The 17825-nt window shown below is 47.6% G+C and overlaps 1 protein-coding gene across 2 annotated transcripts in view; it reads right to left on the minus strand.

Moving 5' to 3' along the window:
- ZFHX3 (zinc finger homeobox 3) overlaps window positions 1–17825 on the minus strand; it is a 264904-nt gene that overhangs the window by 153950 nt on the left and 93129 nt on the right. For both annotated transcript variants that reach the window (XM_009196784.4, XM_017953504.3), the window contains exon 3: window positions 12348–12844. In XM_009196784.4, the coding sequence (XP_009195048.2) occupies window positions 12348–12844 (497 nt within the window). The remainder of the gene's footprint in view (window positions 1–12347; window positions 12845–17825) is intronic.

Consider the following 17825-nt stretch of genomic DNA (forward strand, 5'->3'; position numbering starts at 1 on the left):
ACCCAGCACATGACGTGCAGGCCAGCGTGGTGCCAAACAGTGTGACCCCCGTGTGGGGCAGAGATGCCGTCTGTAAAGCAGCTGGAGAGACGGTTCTGGAAAACCAGGGATGTGTCACTAGAGCATAAAAGATGGACAGGAAATACGCTCTTCCTTAAAGTCTGATTAAAAAATAAAAGATACTTTCCAAAAGGCCCCCGTGCCCATCTCGGTAATGCAGGGCGTGTGTAACCAAATCACATGGAAATCAGCACTTAAAATGACATCTGCTGGATTAATTAGCTGTGTAATTAGTCTCCCCTCAGTGGAGCTGGGCTTTGTGGCTGTTGTCTGAAATCTCCCCAGGTGACTTGATTCCAAACGCCACACTCCAACAGGAAGAAAGCGCGAGCCAGGAAAAGAAGACAGGCGTCCAAATGTGTCTGCGGGAGGCAGCGGGAAGGGAGAGGGAGTTTCTGGAGAATTTGCTGGGTCCTTCAGGAACCCAGCTAGAACATCAGGGAAGAACAGCCATCCACAGAGGTGTCACCTGAGAACTCACCACCTCAGAGCAAATCTGTACACCCGCAAAGCATGAGTTTAGCTAAACTTAAAGCACTAAATGCTCAGAGACATCAACTAGGGCAGCAAGACCGTGGAGGTGGAGAGCCGAATATGGATTCTAAGTTGGACACAGAGAGACGGGACAAAGGTCAGAGCTCTTGTCCCTGAAGGAGCTGTTTAGTCTTCCTACGCTGACAGCTGCAGCCATCACTAATGTGAACCCAGTCTGGGCAAAAAAAAATTAATAATGAAAATGGTCAGAGCCTAATCTGAGAACCAGAAAGTGAACAACCACGCACAAACAGATGTCTCCAGCCAAATCACTCCCCACAGTGCTTCCTCGACCACAGCTGGCTTCGGAGTCACACTTGCTGACTCATGTCTAGGACAGTGAGGAAATCGTAGCCCTGGGACCTGCGCCACTTGGCCTGGCTCACTAGAGGAGCCGAGGAATATCCCCCACGCTTCTCTATCTATAATTATTTTAGAAAACAAGAGACATGGTGGTAGAGGGGAAATATAGAAGACAAAGGCACAGGAGCTACGGGAGGACCACAGTGAAAACCATCTTGGAGCAGGCGACTCCTCAGTTGGGGACGAGCCTGTGGGGTTACCTTTGATCTCCACCACCCCCACCCCGAGGCACACAGTACCCTCGACAGGAGAAACATCTGAGGCTGCTCAGAGAACCTTCCCGGGCCTGCGACAGTGAGTAGTTCGTAAAGAATCTGGAACACGAAACATTCAATTCAAACGAGCCCTGTTCGAAACCAGCAAGACATGCTCTGAAGCTGGATGGGGCCACTCTGCTAAGACACTCCCTGCCACAAACACAATCGGAGCTCCTCCCAGATCTTCAGGAGAGCCAACAGGCATCTGCAGGACCACCGCAGTGACACAGACTCTCTCCCAAGGGCAAAAGGGGTCTGGGAGCAAACACTGAACCCCGACGTTATCATTCTCATTGTCCCAAAGGCCCATAGATACAGGCTGGGCACAGCAGCTCAGGCCTGTAATCCCAGCACTTTGGGAGGCCCAGGTGGGCAGATCACTTGAAGCCAGGAGTTCGAGACCAGCCTGGCCAACATGGCGAAACCCAGTCTCTACTAAAAATACAAAAATTAGCTGGGTGTGGTGGCGGGTGCCTGTAATCCCAGCTACTTGGGAGGCTGAGGCAGGAGAATCACTTGAACCCAGAGGCGGAGGTTGTGTGCAGTGCTGTGATCATGGCTCAGTGTAGCCTTGACCTCCTCGGTTCAAGCAGTCCTCCCACCACAGCCCTCTCATGTAGCTGGGACTGCAAGCACCACCAAACCCTGATAATTTTTTTATTTTTTGTAGAGATGAGGTCTGGCTATGTTGCCCAGGCTGGTCTTGAACTCTCAGGCACAAGTGATCCTCCCACCTCAGCCCCCCATGCAGCTAGGACCACAGGTGAGTGCCACCACACCCGGCTAATTTTTTAACTTTTTTTATAGAGACGGGGTCTGCTTATGTTGCCCAGGCTGGTCTTGAACTCCCAGGCTCAAGTGGTCCTCCTGCCTCAGCCTCCCTAAGCGTTGAGATTACAGGTGTAAACCACGGCCCCAAACAAGTTTTTCAGGAACACGTTACACATGCATGAGCCTAAGTCTGTACAAAATCCTACTTCAATGCCCAGCACAAAATCAGCACTCAACAAATGTTGACCCAGGGAAGGAAGACCCCTTCCCAGTGATTTCAGTCTCCCAGAAGCTGCACAGGGAAATCTGGGAAACACTATGGTCTGGCCTCTTGGGTCCTGAGGACTGGGGTCTGAACCCATGGGAGGAGAAGTCAGGGTAGCTGAGGCAAGGATGCCTTCTACCCAGAACCCAGCCTTCTGTCTGAGGGGCAGCAGGAAGACGGGGATGCCCAAGCGTAACACGTGCCACCAAGAAAGTCCATAGAAGTCAGCTCAGAAGGGGTTAGAAAGGTCCAGTCATCCTCCAGGAAGAGCCTATTGCCAGCGACAGAAGACAGGAGGAGAGACTCAAAAAGGACAGCAGGTGGGTGCAAACCCCTTCAGCAACTCCAGTGCACAGGCCGGCCCCGCCAAGGCAGTGTGGGTACCACTGTTGACCTAAGAGACTGGCCGTGCTTTGGAGGCTCTCGTCCTGAGTCTGGGAACACGCTCCACTCATTAACAGGTTACAAACCAAACACTATCAGTAGATAAACATTTCTAACCTTCTAAGTAGTTGGCCTTTTACAGGACGAAGAGGGGGACCCTAGAGAACGTCCCCTAATCATTCTTGATGATTAGTCCCAATTTAAACCTACTCTTTGCATTCCTTATTAGTGACCTGTATACCATAGGCACACAGGGTCTCCCATGCACTGTAAGCAATGCTCACGTGCTGTGAATTTTCATGGTCTACATATAAGTAACCAGCGCAGGAGGAGACCGAGAAGGCCTGGAGCGAACCAGAGGCAGCTTCAACATCTGGCCAAGTTGCTGTTGACTGAACCAGGCCTCCTGACATCCACTGTGTGACGCAAAAGCATTTCAATAAAAGGGACTCACGAAAAAAATGACTGAAAAGTAAGTTGGAACAAACAGCTCTGGAGAAAATTTCAGATTTCTTTATAGAAAAGCATTTTACTTAACACAGAAAATGTGAATATCGGATAGGACACTTTTCTATAAATAACAAAAATTGGGTATCATCATTAGAGGTATTTGTAACTTTCTTCTGTTGGGAACCACTGGCAGAAAAGGGGTTTCACAAACAAGGAAGTCACAGAGCTCTCTTTACACTTCTACAGAGTCTGCGGGGAGGTCACTATGAATGAATTTCTAGGCTATCCAGAGGCAGAGCTGCCAGACAAAATACAGGTGCCCAGTTAAATGTGAATTTCAGGTAAGTGTAAGCACAATTTATGAGATATACTTACACAAAACACCACTGTTGCTTATCTGAAATTTATGTTTGGAGACCAAGGTAGGAGGACCACTTGAGCCCAGGAGTTCGAGACCAGCCTGGGCAACAGAGTGAGACCCTGTCTCTATTTTTTTTTAATGTGATTTAAATTTCTTTTTACACAAAGAAAAAAAATGAAACTCACATCACTGAGAATTCCACATTTTTCTTTGCTGTATTTGCCAACACTATCCCAAGTCACCACCCTAATGTTGCTAGTTTCTACAATCTCCAGTATTTCTATGAGTGACAGATTTTCTGCCATTAGAAAATTTTCACTTTCATCCTACATCCCGGCTGCTTTACGTGCTAAAAATCTATTTTTGTTAAGTATTAAATATACACTAACTCAATACTACCAACATGGTTTGCATAGGAACAGCCTTTCCCACCCTACACTTACTAGTATTTATAGTTTCAACTTATGTGTAAAACGGAATAAAGAACATGGTTCAGGTGGATCATATAATTATTTAAAGACTCTTGTCTTTTCCTGACAATGTTCCTGACAATGCCTAATTGTTCCCTTACGATTTCCCTTTCAAAACAAAAAAAACCCAGAAACACCTGTTGGGACTAGATGTATTCAAATTTGCCCTTTTAGTCCAAGTTCTTAGCAAGCTGAAAGAATTCAACATTGAGTTCACACCTTTGCCCCATTATGTGGCACCTGCCATACTGGCTTTCCTGCCAGAGTGTGTTTACTTAAAACAACCGTGACATAACGCGTTATTCTGGAATGCAGAAGCAACGGAATATATGCACAAAATTCTCCTAAGGGTTACAGACCACCCCTAAGACGGCAGATGTCATTCATGCAAAGAATTCCACGGCGTGACTTATTCCTCTGGATGGGTGGGGGGTGGGTGAAGGGACTGCAAGATTGAGATTTCTGTCTCATAAGAAGGTCCAGAACTTTCTAAATAGAGAATCGAGGGGATTCGTAAATATTTTCACAAAGTGGTAGCTATTAGATTTTCTGAAATTAGACCTCCTTGCTGCTCAGCCTCTCAGGGGCCATGGTATACCTTTGGAATCCAAAAAGAGACTTGTAACCAGTACCTGAAAACAGTTCACATTGGAAATACGTAGACACAGTCATGAAATCTATATGCTATTTACACAAGAACTTCAGGAAAGGGAACTTCCATGGCTTTCGGAATTTATTCCTGACCCCTTTCTAAAGATAAATGGTGAGAACCAGTCTCCATTAAGGTGCCTTAAAAACCTAGCTCCTCTTTGAAGACTCTGCTTCTTTTGGAAACTCCCTCATCCTGGAGAGTTTAATGAAGGCAAACTAATCTAAGAAATTTTCTTTTGGGGAATACGCCAGAGAGAAATAGGAAAAGGCGAGAGGAAGGCGTTTGGTCCACAGATTCCAAATGCCAGGAAAGAGAGCCAGGTCTTTCCGTCCCTTCTTCTTGTTCTCCAGTGTCTCCAATGACAGAATTCCGTAAATAGGTTCTGATTTACCTAAATCTGTGGATCATTCACAAGAGGCTCTGCAAGACGTAAGAGAATGGAGAATGAGAAACAGCTTTGCACACCAGCTAGGAAAGGCTGGTTATTTAAGCAATCGTTGTACAGCTAGCCATTGAATTTGAAGAAAAATAAAGAGTCCTAAATCACACTGTATACAAAAGCAGAGTCTTACAGCTATACACAAAATATGTTCCTCAAAAGTCACAAATAGGGCCAGGTGTGGTGGCTCACACCTGTAATCTCAGCACTCTGGGAGGCCGAGGCGGGTGGATCACCCAAGGTCAGGAGTTTGAGACCAGCCTGGCCAACATGGCAAAACCCCATCTCTACTAAAAATACAAAAATTAGCGGGTGTGGTAGCGGGCACCTGTAATCCCAACTACACGGGAGGCTTAGGCACGAGAATCACTTGAACCCAGGAGGCGGAGGTTGCAGCGAGCTGAGATCACGCCACTGCACTATAGCCTGAGTGACAAGAGTGAGATCCAGTCTCAAAAAACAAACCAAAAAACAAAAACGAAGAACTGCATGACAAAAAAATGTTCCCCTATCTACCCACATTAGAACAATGAAAAGGGACTTACATTAGAACAATGTTGTCAATCTGACAATGAAAATGGAAAAACAACAGCACCGTGTCCGTCACTGCGTGGGAGTCTGGCCATCACCTAACAGGGGAGGATGACATGGCCACCTGCTTTCCAAAAGGCCTCTGGGAAGTGCTGCATCTACTGGCATTAGGTCCTGGGGCCCAACAATCCCCCTTCATGGTGTGTGTAGAGAATCATGTTCCTAGCTCATTATCTGCAGTATCCAAACCCTGCACATAAGCTCAAGGTACATCAAAAAGGGACTGGATAATAAAGGAAATATTAGGTAGCCATTAAAAAGAGTGACTGTATCTACACCTACCGACCTAAAATGATTTGCATAAAAAGTATCTATATGTACTGACCTAAAAGAGTTTCCTGAATAAAACAAACTGACACTTTGGGAGGCCAAGGTGGGAGGATCGTGCTTGAGCCCAGGGGTTCAAGACCAGCCTAGGCAAAATGTCGAAATCCCGTCTCTATGAAGAATACAAAAAATCAGCTGGGTGTGGTGGTGTGCACCTGTGGTCCCAGCTACTTGGGAGGCTGAGGTGGGAGAATCACTGGAGCCTGGGAAGTAGATGTTGCAGCCAGCCAAGATCAGGCCACTGCACTCCTGTGCAAGCGCCAGAGTGAGACTCTGTCTCAAAAAACAAAACAAAACAAAATGGAAAGCATAGCATGTGTCTATAAAGATTTTTAAAAATGAACAGCGTGTGTGTGTACAGATACATACATATACAAGTTTTCACCTATAGAAGCACAGAAAAGAGCACAAAATATCAACTACATGTACCAGTGGGTTTGCCTCTGGACAGTAAAGTTAGAAAGTACACAAAAGACATCCACTTTAAAAATCATTGGAAAATACTTAAAGATGTAAAAAAGGTCCCAGGTATTACACAATGTGATTTCAATTTTGTAAAATTCCTATGTTACATGCAAAATAAAAATAAATATAAAAATCCATCGCACGGTAGGATTAACCAGATATTTATTTTCTTTTTTATTCCTGGATTTTTCCAATTTTTTTACAGTGAACATGCACTACTCATATTACTTTAACTAAAAAATAGGGAATCCACATTTTATTACTAGCTTACACTTGAGGTAAACATGGAATGCTAACCTTGTAAGAAATAATTAAGAATACAATACTATTCTAAAAGGGTCGGTCAGTTCTTTACTATCCACAAAAAGGACTCAGAAAAGAGAGACAGAGAAAAAAAACTAAAAGCATTTAGAAAAAAAGAGAATAAAAGTGCTATAGTTAATGGCTGCAAAACTGGTTTTTCAACAGGTGGTTTTTAAGTACTAAACTTTTTTTTTTTTCCAACAGGCACATCTAATAAGATTTCAGTTCCATTATGTGGTGTCTAAAGCGTGGAGTCAAAAGAGAACACTGACCTGACCTTCTTGACATGAGGGTGTGTAAAATGCTATAACCAGAGTGGCCCACACAAAGCTTGTGCCTAAAGCCATCAGCTGAGAGTGTGAAATACAACCTACTGGAGGAATGTGGATCAAGATAGGTGGGAAGCTTCTGGAAGGAGGAAAGAACAAGGGACCTCCCAGCAAGGTACCCAGCTTTCATGCCGCACACCACTGGTGAACCATGAGCCATACGTTCCCACAGCAGTGATGGATGAACTTGGTCCTAGCACAAGCCCTACCCCCCAAAATATTTGGTCTTTCCATCTTCCTGGAGACCCCCTGAAGTTAACTGGTGGCCACAAGACCTGTCAGAGTCAGCCCAGGTTCTCAGCGAGGACGCATCAGGTCTATGTGCAGCCTCCCAGCCCAGCTGCAGAGACCCATGTCCCACCAGCACCGACCATCAAGCCATGGAGATGAACCTCGGGCCTCCAGTTGCTCCAGGAGAAGGAGAGCATGAGAGCGAAATCTGCTAAAATTCACCAAAACATCTGGCCTTTCACACCTTCGAAATCACCTGCATAAAAACATTTCTTTCCTTTCATTTTTTGGTTGAAGGCACCAAGGCAGGGAGGAAAGGTGGCGGAAGTATGTACTTAAAACAAAACAAAACAAAATAGTCTAATAATGAGAAAACAAGGTTTGAGGAAACTGGCTCCAGAATCCCGATGCGAACCATATGACACTTTCCCCAGAGCTTCAAACACACAGCCAAGCTGGGAAGGCAGCACGGGAGGGAGGAAGGGGACGCTCCCCAAAGGATGTACACTTTTTGCTCTCAGTGGAAGGCAAACGCCTCCAGGCACCACCTACAGACGTAAAATGTGCAGCTGTCTTCCTAACACCCCCACAGAGGAGCACCAAGAATGCAGATTTCGAACCAGATCGCTGTCTGACTTCGCCTACATTGTCTGATATGCCCGTCTACCATACGATGATTTTACGGCCCTGCTGGGAATGTGAGTCCCAATGAGTTTCTCATGCATCAGGGAAAGAACTGAGAAGATGGGTTCTAAAGCAATGCAAAGTCTGATGGAGGTTTTCTTACATCCTCCCATACTGCACAATCCTCCTAGAACGGCATGAGCAGACGTCCTCTATGTGGAGAATCTGGCCATGTGCATGAATCAATACCACATTCTACCTCCTACTTCAGGCCAAGCACAGTTGGCTTGCACACTGCCTTCTCCTCTCCTGTGTGCCCCGTTGGCCCACGGCAGCTCACATGTGGCCCAGACCCAACACCGTGGTAGACAACCCTCTTTGTACAGTATTTAAGATTAATAGGTAACCTTCAGTCTTGGTCCAGTCAAAGGAACCCCAGCTGGAAACTGTTTTGAGGAACAGATTCTGGTGGGGCCTTAATCTATCTGCTAAAGTTGACAGATTTCCATTCCAGCGACTCTCAGGTGAAGAAAAACATCAAAGTGATAGGGAGATGGCGGGAGTGTGCACTGATTTCCAACTGCCCTTTCTGTGGCCCCTCCTCCTCCGGGCAGAAAGCAGCACACATTTCAGAGAGCTCACCATAGACGTCACTTGGCTGGGAATGCAAGATAAACGTGGAAGAGCTCGTGCCAGCTCTGAACCCACATGGCTCAGATGCAGGCTCTACACTAGCCGTGGGAAAGGGCAGAGGGCAAGCATGTGTCAGTGACAGCTGCTCTCCTAGTTCTGAGGAGCGAGGGCACCCACATCTATCTCTGTGGGTGGAGAACATTGAGAGTGGGGCCAGGGTGTAGTCCTCTGAGAAAGGAGTGATACATTTACATGTGAAAGCAGAAGGATGAGGAATTAAGGAAGCTGGAGCTCAGCCTCAGTGAGAGACAAGTGCCTTTTCCATTCTGGCTCAAATGGGTCACTAAGGACAGACAGAGCCCAGTCTCCAAGCTTCACTGGAGTCTCTGGGTTTCTTGCTATGTCAGCCAATCACAGGGATCCCAAGATGTAAGTGTCAGGACATGGACATGTGAGCACTAGGGGCTGGGCCAGAGCCGGCCACTGCTTCAGCCCAAAAGATCCCAAGGATTTCAATCAGGAGCACTTTGCAGAAGTAACTTGGGGCCCAGAGACAAGGTAAGGGGGTTTCCCTCAGATGCCTCGGGCCCTGCAGCCTTCCCCCACTCCACTCTACTTCCAGGAGGTGCAGAAGAAAAACAGGTTGAACCTAATCCTGATGTATAAATTAGTATCACACAAAAATCAAAACTATACCATTCCAGGCAACGAAGACAATACCATCAAGTTTTGTAGATTAGCACAACCCTCTCACATTTCTGGATTAAAAATTATCTCACACTTTCAGAAAGTTCCCTCTTAACATAGCAACCTATGCACTGGCATGTATGACAGCAAGGACAGTGACTCCCGCCCAGGGTGAGGTCAGACGACAAACCAAAAGCCATGCCACTGCTTGAATCTCCTGAGAATGCAGCTCTGTCTCCTCCAACATGAAAAAGGAACAGGAGGAGAATAAAAGCCTCGGCTGAAAGAGAGGGCTGGGAGGGCCACCGGGAAGCCACATACATCACCGCCACTTCACTAGGTGCCGCGGAGAGCAGCTTTGGAGAGCCGCCCTGGCTGATCATGAATAATGTGCCAGGGAACCGGGACAGGGTGGGGTGGGGAAGGGGTGAGTAAGGAGGGTTGTGTGTGAGAAGCCCGGTCAGCTCCCCGGGTCAGCCGCATCTGGAGCGGTTTCTCTAGCAGACAGTAAAGAACTCGATTACATCCAGTTAACTGTGCTCTAAACTGATTATGCATGTGCCGGGCTAATGGATTACATTAGCAAGAGGAAAAATAACATGCAATCAATCTCCATTTACTACAGGCCACACCAGGGCCTAGAGAAAAAGTGACTCTCAAACCACCTCCAGTCCCCACCCTAAATTCATGGAATGATGAAACCTTATGAGAGGGAGCCCCCCTTAGTGGCAAGAGAAGTTTGATCTTAGTCGTACTGAGGGACCAAAGGGCTCAGGGCCAGCACTGGAATGATAATCCCAGCGGTGTCATTCAGGAGTGAGCAGGAGAGCTCCCCGCCCCGTGGCGGAGCCCGGGCAGGCACAGGGCCATTCATTACCCAAGGACTAATGAGACTAGACTAACGACCTTTGGCTCCTGACAGAGGCAATTCTGCCCTGAACCTCAGGGGCTGGTCACCCCGGGGATGTGCCGGCCAGATGCACCATTTCGGGATCTCTCCTTCGGGTGCTGGGTCCACATTCTACCCTGCATCCCAACACTCAGGACCCTTCTACCCACGCCATCTTTTTGAGCAACAGTTTCCTCTACCTTAAAAAAAGAAATGAGAAAAAAGTCCCAGGATGACAGGCTAGCAGTGCAGAAACACACAAATAAACCGCGTCTCTTCCATCCACACCTCACCCTGACTCTCTGGGTGTGATCGTGGACATGGTTTGGGGACCAAAACAGGATGTTCTCAGCAAATCCTCCAAGTTCCAGGCCCGTTAGAAGCAAAGTCAAGTGCCTGATAGACTCTTATTCAAGACTCCAGCCACACGGAGGATGCAGCGTGAGACTTAATCGCCACCGTGTGCATTTTAGAATCTAAAGGGCAATTTTTTCCTTGGATGCAAGAGGCCAGCTTCGTGCCACCTCTAAACGACCTTCATCAAAGTTGCATGCAACCTTCAATGGCCACACCGAGTCCTTTGTACAAATTTTACTCAGTTGGGTCCTTTGGAAATTCTTTTTTCCACTGGTTTTTCCATCAGGTTTTCTTGACCACGTCGGCACCATCCTGTGGCCAGTTCAGACCTCCAATTTAAACTGACTGCAAAGAGCTTTTTTCTTTTAATGGTGGCACAAAACTAAACCAGTCCAGCAAGGTTCTTGCTCATTTGAGATAAGGGGATTGGCTGCCTGGTGTCCAGACCTTCCTCACTGCACCATAGCTGAGTCCACAGTCAATTCCAGAACATTCTATCCCCTCTACCTCATTCCTGCTTTCTCCCTCCTTTCCCTAAAGTGCTTTCTTAAGCACTGCGTTACGCAGGCCTCCCCACACCCTGAGAAGAAGCAACTGTAAAATGAAGTACAATTATCAATCCCGGCAGAGGCTGACATGGGGAAAGGACTAGAAGTCTTCCTCACGTGGAATCTCCATTTAAAATCATGCTCAGTAGAGCAGGGACTCAACTAGCTCAGGGCCAGCAGAAACCAAACACTCGTGAGCCCAAAGACGTGAGAAACGGTGTGAAAAGTAGGAGAAGCTGATCATGGGAGTGAGCAAAATGAAAAGAGAGAGTGAGGGAGTGGAAAGTGTGTGGGATGAGGCCGGGGAGATTTATGGCGATTTGTACCTGATTGTTCATACTAAAGCCATTATGGGATGATTAGAGAAAAAGGTGAGGCTTTAAGTCCAGTGAAAATCAATAGAGACGTCTGGAGCAATTCTGCCGTGCAAGTGAAAGGACTATTTACAGTATCCGGAGCACCTCCTCCTCGGTTACCGTCTATGGAGTAGAGGGAAGGGCCGGGGGGAAAGAGTGGGGTGGGGGGACAGAAAGAATAAATGGACAGGAAAGAGGGAAGAGGAGAAGAGACAAAGGGAAAGGGGGAGGATGGGAGAAGCCCAGGAAGAGGAAGAAAAAGTATAAGGAAGAGAAAGAGGACACAGAACCCAGGAAGCACAGAAGTAGGGGGCGGGGAGACAAAAATGGCCCCTTATGGACCCCATTTTCCCCACAGCATTTAGCACCTTCTAGCCTGCTACATAATTTATTCATCATTTCTCACCCATCTCTTGCTAAAAGAATGGAAGCTCTACGAGGGCAGGGTTATTTATTTATTTATTTATTTGGTCAATTTCATGCACTGACGTGGACACGTGCCCAGAACAGTACCTGGCATTGAGAAGGTACCCAGTGTATATTTGTTGGTGGGATGATGGATGGATGAAAGAAGGAAGGGAGGAACAAAACACCCCAGGAGCATCCAGGAAAGGAGAAAAAAAAAAAAGGAATAAAGAGATGGAAAAGGAGAACAGAAAGCCTAAAGGAGAGAGGGAAACCACAGGAGCAGAGGATGCAAAAGAGCCCATGTAAGAAAGAAAAGAACCAACCCTAGAGGCGCTGTCAACAAAACCTGCTCCCAAATTGGGCATCCAAAAAGAGAACCTTCAGCTACTCAAGCTACTCACTGAACCTGTCACATTTCCATCTGGTGACAAAGTGGACACTGCCGACTCTCCTCTCCACTCCAGCTTCCCAACCAACAGCCACCCGGGCCATGCCAGAGACTGTCCGACTCCTCCCCAGTGCTCCCTAACTCCCCGGTGCGCAACCCTCTCCTTTCAGAAAGGGCGCCTGAGCCATAAGGGGCTGGGCCTTACCTTGTACAACTTCAGGCTGGCCTCGTGCCTGGAGTTGACTGTGTGCAACCGCAGCTTCTCCAGGCTGTTGGTGTAGTAGTCACAGGCATTGCACTTGAGGTGCACGGGGTTGCCGATGGCCACACACTTGAGCCTCCACTCGTTGGCCTTGCCGCCCTCCTTGATGTGGGCCACCAGCTGGTACTTCTGCACGTGCTTGTCTGTCTTGCAGTGCAGCTGGAAGTTGGCCTTAAGCTGGGTGTTGTAGCGGCAGAGCTTGCACTGGTACGAGTCCCCCATCACCGCCTTCCACTCATCCTCCGACAGGCTGCGCTCCACGTTCATGTGCAGGCCCAGCATGTCCAGGTTGTCCGTCGTGAACTTGTTGCAGACGGCACACTGGAAGAGCTTCAGCGACGGGTCGTTGGTCTGGATGAAGCTCTCGCCCAGGTTCATCAGCTCCTCTGACACCAGCTGCCCGCCCCCGAGCCGCATGTCTAGGGGGATCTCACCGCCCACTGCGGGGAAGGAGAGAAGGAGAGAGTCAAAGACCAGGCTCGTGGTCACGGCCACAGCTGAGGCAGCCCCCAGCCCTCCGCCACCCTCAACTAGGGTCCAAAAGGAAAAGATCACATTTCAAGGGTTGCAAAGGGTTACTGGCTGGAAAACAAGCAAACAAACGTAGTCAACCTGATGTGTTTCGATCTTTCCTGTGGACATTGAGATTTCTGGCAGGTTTTGTATTTTCTTTCTTTAGGAAAAGAACACCTAGAAAAGCTAGGAACCACTGCCTCTTTAATATTTCTTTTCCTTTTTTTTCCTCCAAGATGGAGTCTTGCTCTGTGTTGCCCAGGCTAGAGTGCAGTGGCATGATCTCGGCTCACAGCAACCTCTGCCTCCCGGGTTCAAGCGATTCTCCTGCCTCGGCCTCCCAAGTAGCTGGGATTACAGGCATCCACCACCAAGACCAGCTAATTTTTGTCTTTTTTAGTAGAGACGGGGTTTCACCAGGTTGGCCAGGCTGGTCTTGAACTCCTGATCTCAGGTGATCCACCTGCCTCGACCTCCCAAAGTACTGGAATGACAGGCGTGAGCTACCGTGGCCAGCCACCTCTTTAATATTTCAATTCATCCCCTCTCTAAGATCCAAGAAAAGATAGAAATATGTATCATTCACTGGATATAAAGGAATCTCAAACCACAGACCTTCCAAAATTGGAAATGTGTTACAGCTGCAATCTTAATATACCAAGCCTTCATGGGGACCAGAATTGGGCCCAGAATGTATCTGAGGTGGCAGTGACCAACCCTGAAAACAACCTACGGCTGCGTTGTCCGGTGCAGCAGTCACTGGCTACATGTGACTAACAAATACCTGAAATATGGGTAGTGCAACTAAGGAACTGAATTTTTAATGTTATTTAAATTTAGGAAGCTATGTGGTGGTGAGTGACACCTGGGTTGGAGAGTGCCTCTCTAAAGCAAAGATCTGGGGAGTGTGGCTGGACGCAGTGTCTCACGCACCTAATCCAAGCACTTCAGGAGGCCAAGGCAGGCAGATCACTTGATCCCAGGAGTTCGAGACCAGTCTGGGCAACATGGTGTACAAAATATACAACAGAAACTAGCCAGGCATGGTGGTGCATGCCTGTAGTTCCAGCTACTCAGGGAATGAGAAGGGAGGATCACTTGAGCCCCAGAGGCAGAGGCTGCAGTGAGCTGAGACTGTGCCACTCAGCTCCAGCCCTGGTGACAGAGCAGGACCCTGTCTCAAAAACAAAACAAAACAAAACATAAAAAGACTTGGGGAGTAATCCCTCTACTCCTCACCACTCCCCTCTGGTCAATATCCCTCCCGTCAGTCAATGTTGCCAACCCTCCCATGTCTTCCCAGTAGGGCCGCCTGTTCTCTTTCCTGAGCCTCTGCCCTGTGTGACATGCAGAGCTACCCTAGGACCTATCACCTTCCCTTTGCCATTCAGTCACCTACATACAGAAATGCACCATGGCTGGGATCCCCATCAAGGTGCCACCTCCCTAGGACAGGGGTTCAGTCTTATCCTCGCTGGACCTCTATAGAGTGTCCAGCCCTCTACAGAGGGCACAGATGCCCAAATGTTTGCTGTGCTAGACAAGAGTGAAAAAAGAATGGGACTGTCGCATGTTCAGGAAGTGGACCGAGATAGGCACTGAGACAGGAGGGTCAGCTCCACATCTCCACAAAAGGGCCGAGAGAAGATCTCTTCCTCCCTCTCCCACCCTGGTCTTTTTCAGTCCATCACTGCCCTGCATAAACCAGGGACAAGCTCACATTTGCTATGGTAAATTAATACTGCAAGGGCTTATTTCTACCGGGAGAAAGGCCTGAAGAGAGCAGCCTTCCCTCCAGTTCCTAGAAGTATACGGTCAAGCAGAAAGCTGGGCACTGGTGTCTAGTTTCTCTTTCCTAAACACATATGCACTTGAGCTATTGGGTCTGCCCCACCTCCTCAACTGATATTTAAATTTGACCTTTTATGTGTGGTTGGGCCAAGGTTATTTTATTTTTTATAACTGATTAGAATCCAAGTCAGTGGCTCATCAAAGATTTTTTCTTTTTTTTATGGTTTTCTTATTGACGCTACACAAGTCACCTCGAGTGACAAGATCAGTACAGGCTCTGCTAAGCAGACCAGCAGCTGCGTTTGAAGCTCACGGACAGTCTAGTGAGCCACAGAAATCTTTTGCACATGCATTCCAGAAGGCTTAGGAAGTTTTCAGCTTGTTGTCTGTCTTCCCATCTCCCCTGGTGAGAGGAACCATAACTATGACATTCTTTTTAGGACAAAAAAGAAAAACAGAAAGAAAAAAAAGAAAAAAAGCCTAAAAGCTCCATCCCTTAACGGGGACGAAGGCCAGGCAACATCCACGAAACATACTCGGTGTTCAGTCAAAGCAGAAACTGCCCGGAGGGTAAGACAAGGAGCAAACATATATTTGTTTCTGATGCCAACCACCTGAAGTATCAAATCGTCTCCACTTTTTAGATTTAACCTCGGCACGTCAATATTGCTCTAAAGAGAAATTCAGCCGTCACTTGCTGATGCCTGAGTGAAAATGAGAAGTCCTTGGAATAAGCAGAGGAAACTAAGTCCCAGTTTCCACTTTAAGCTCTTTTTTTTTTTTTTTTTTTTTTTTTTTTTTTTAAGAGACAAGATCTCACTTGTTGCCCAGGCTGGAGTGGTTCACTGCAGTCTGGACCACCAAGGCTCAACTGATCCACCCTCCTCAGCCTCTCAAGTAGCTGGGACTACAGGTGCACCCCACCACACCGGGCTGATCTTAAAAATAATTTTTTTTTGTTGTTGAGATGTTGCCCAGACTGGTCTCAAATTCCCGGGTTCAAGTGATCCTTGGACTCCCACAGTGCTGGATTATAGGCATAAGCCACCATGCCTAGCCAGCATTCTAGGCTCTTAAAATGAAATGCAAAGGATAGAAGCAGCAGAGTGCTGAAACGAGTGAGGATGATAGGCAAGTGAAAACTCCCTTCAAGAACTGTGCCTCAGAGAAACAAGCCCCAGGGCTTAGAATCCTGCAAATCCGCTAATTCAGCTGCCACAAAGTGGAGTAATCTCACCCAATTCACAAACAATTAGGAGCAGGGCCCCTACAAAGAAGAAACTGGAGTTGAGCGTAGTGGCTCACACCTGTAATCCCAGCACTTTGGGAGGCCAAGGTGGGCGGATCACCTGAGGTGAGGAGTTCAAGACCAGCCTAGCCAATGTGATGAAACCCCGTCTCTACTGAAAATACAAAAATCAGCTGGGTGTGGTGGCGCATGCCTATAATCCCAGCTACTCGGAAGGCTGAGGCATTAGAATTGCTTGAACCCGGGAGGCAGGGGCCGCAGTGAGCCAAGATCGTGCTATTGCACTCCAGCTGGGGCGACAAGAATGAAACTCCATCTCAAAAAAAGAAATGAAAAAAAGAATTTGGCAGGACTTTAGTCTTGAGCCACACTGGATACGTGGTGTTGGAGCGGGTCCCCATCTCTGGGTATACACCTAACTCTAACACTGGAACTGACACCTTGACACGTGAGCCTGCCCATCAGCACATCGTCAGGAAGGCACATGGATTAAAAGGCACACTCTGGAATCAAAGGAAGATGAAGGGAGCTGTTAAACCTTGTGCAGGTGTCCAAGGGCTGGCTGGCTACTTGGGAAACACACGCCACCCTCACAAGCAACCACTTTCTTGGTGCTATGCTAAACTTGAGTCGAAAGAAAAGTTTGGGAGGATGTTCACAAGGCCTCAAATCTAATGTGCTGTCTACAAAAAGCAGCAGATCCAACTGTACTAGGCAAAGGAGCCCCAACCCTTTCCTCAAAGGCCTCTGAAAAGAAGCATCCCCAGAATCAGTGTCTGTTTGATGATACTAAAGAGGGCTCTGGCAAGGGAAGTATGAGAACAATCACCTTGTAAGGAGGAGTGCATTTCACAAAAACTTTTTTCCCCCTTCAGAACTCAGTCACGTCTAATAACACCTACAGCCATCTTATAAATGGACTGTGGGGAAAAAAAAAAAAAAAGACAAAAATCAGTAGAGCCACAGCTAGAACTGAAAGTTATGGCTGTTTTTATTTGCATAAGTTGGTTTCTCCTACTGAGATCATACAACTCAAATTCCAAGTCCTTTGGACACTTCCTATGGCCCCCACACCCACTTGAGCTTCCGGCATAAAGGATTTGTGGCTCTCACACCTTCTTAGCAGCTCTCGTGGACCAAGGAAGGCACAGGTTTCCAGGGACTCCCCTTGGCCAACAAGTAGTGACACTGGAAATTCAAGGGCCCTTTGTGACTGAGTTGGATAAATCCTTTGGGAGGAAGAGTTCTAGTCTCTCCAAGAAATAAGGTGCGGCCCTTCCATGTGTGTCTAGAACACAGGGCTTCATTCTTCTGCTCCTTCTGAATCTGCCGCAATGCCCAGGACAGTGCATGATGCCCCAAAGACTCACAGACACTTGGTGTGAAAGTGAAATATTTCTCTACTTCTCAATGCGAGCCTTAGTTACCTGTTCTCAAGATAATTTAAAAGCCTCACTTTAGGCCGGGCACAGTGACTCACGTCTGTAATCCCAGCACTTTGGGAGGCCAAGGTGGGCGGATCACCTGAGGTCAAGAGTTCGAGACCAGCCTGGCCAACATGGTGAAGCCCCATCTCTACTAAAAATACAAAATTAGCCAGGCTTGGTGGTGGGGGCCTGTAATCCCAGCTACTTGGGAGGCTATGGCAGGAGTATCGCTTGAACCCAGGAGGTGGAGGTTGCACTGAGCCGAGATGACGCCACTGCACTCCAGCCTGGGTGACAAAGAGAGACTGTCTCAAAAAAAAAAAACCTCACTTTGACCCAACATGAACCTACCCATGTTCTGTCTTCATTTCACTTCCATTATGTTTGATTTGCTCCAAGATCTGCCTCCCAAGATTCTCTGACTCCTTCCAACTCCTACTG

The sequence above is a fragment of the Papio anubis genome, chromosome 18 (genome assembly GCF_008728515.1).
Source record: "Papio anubis isolate 15944 chromosome 18, Panubis1.0, whole genome shotgun sequence".
NCBI lineage: Eukaryota > Metazoa > Chordata > Mammalia > Primates > Cercopithecidae > Papio > Papio anubis.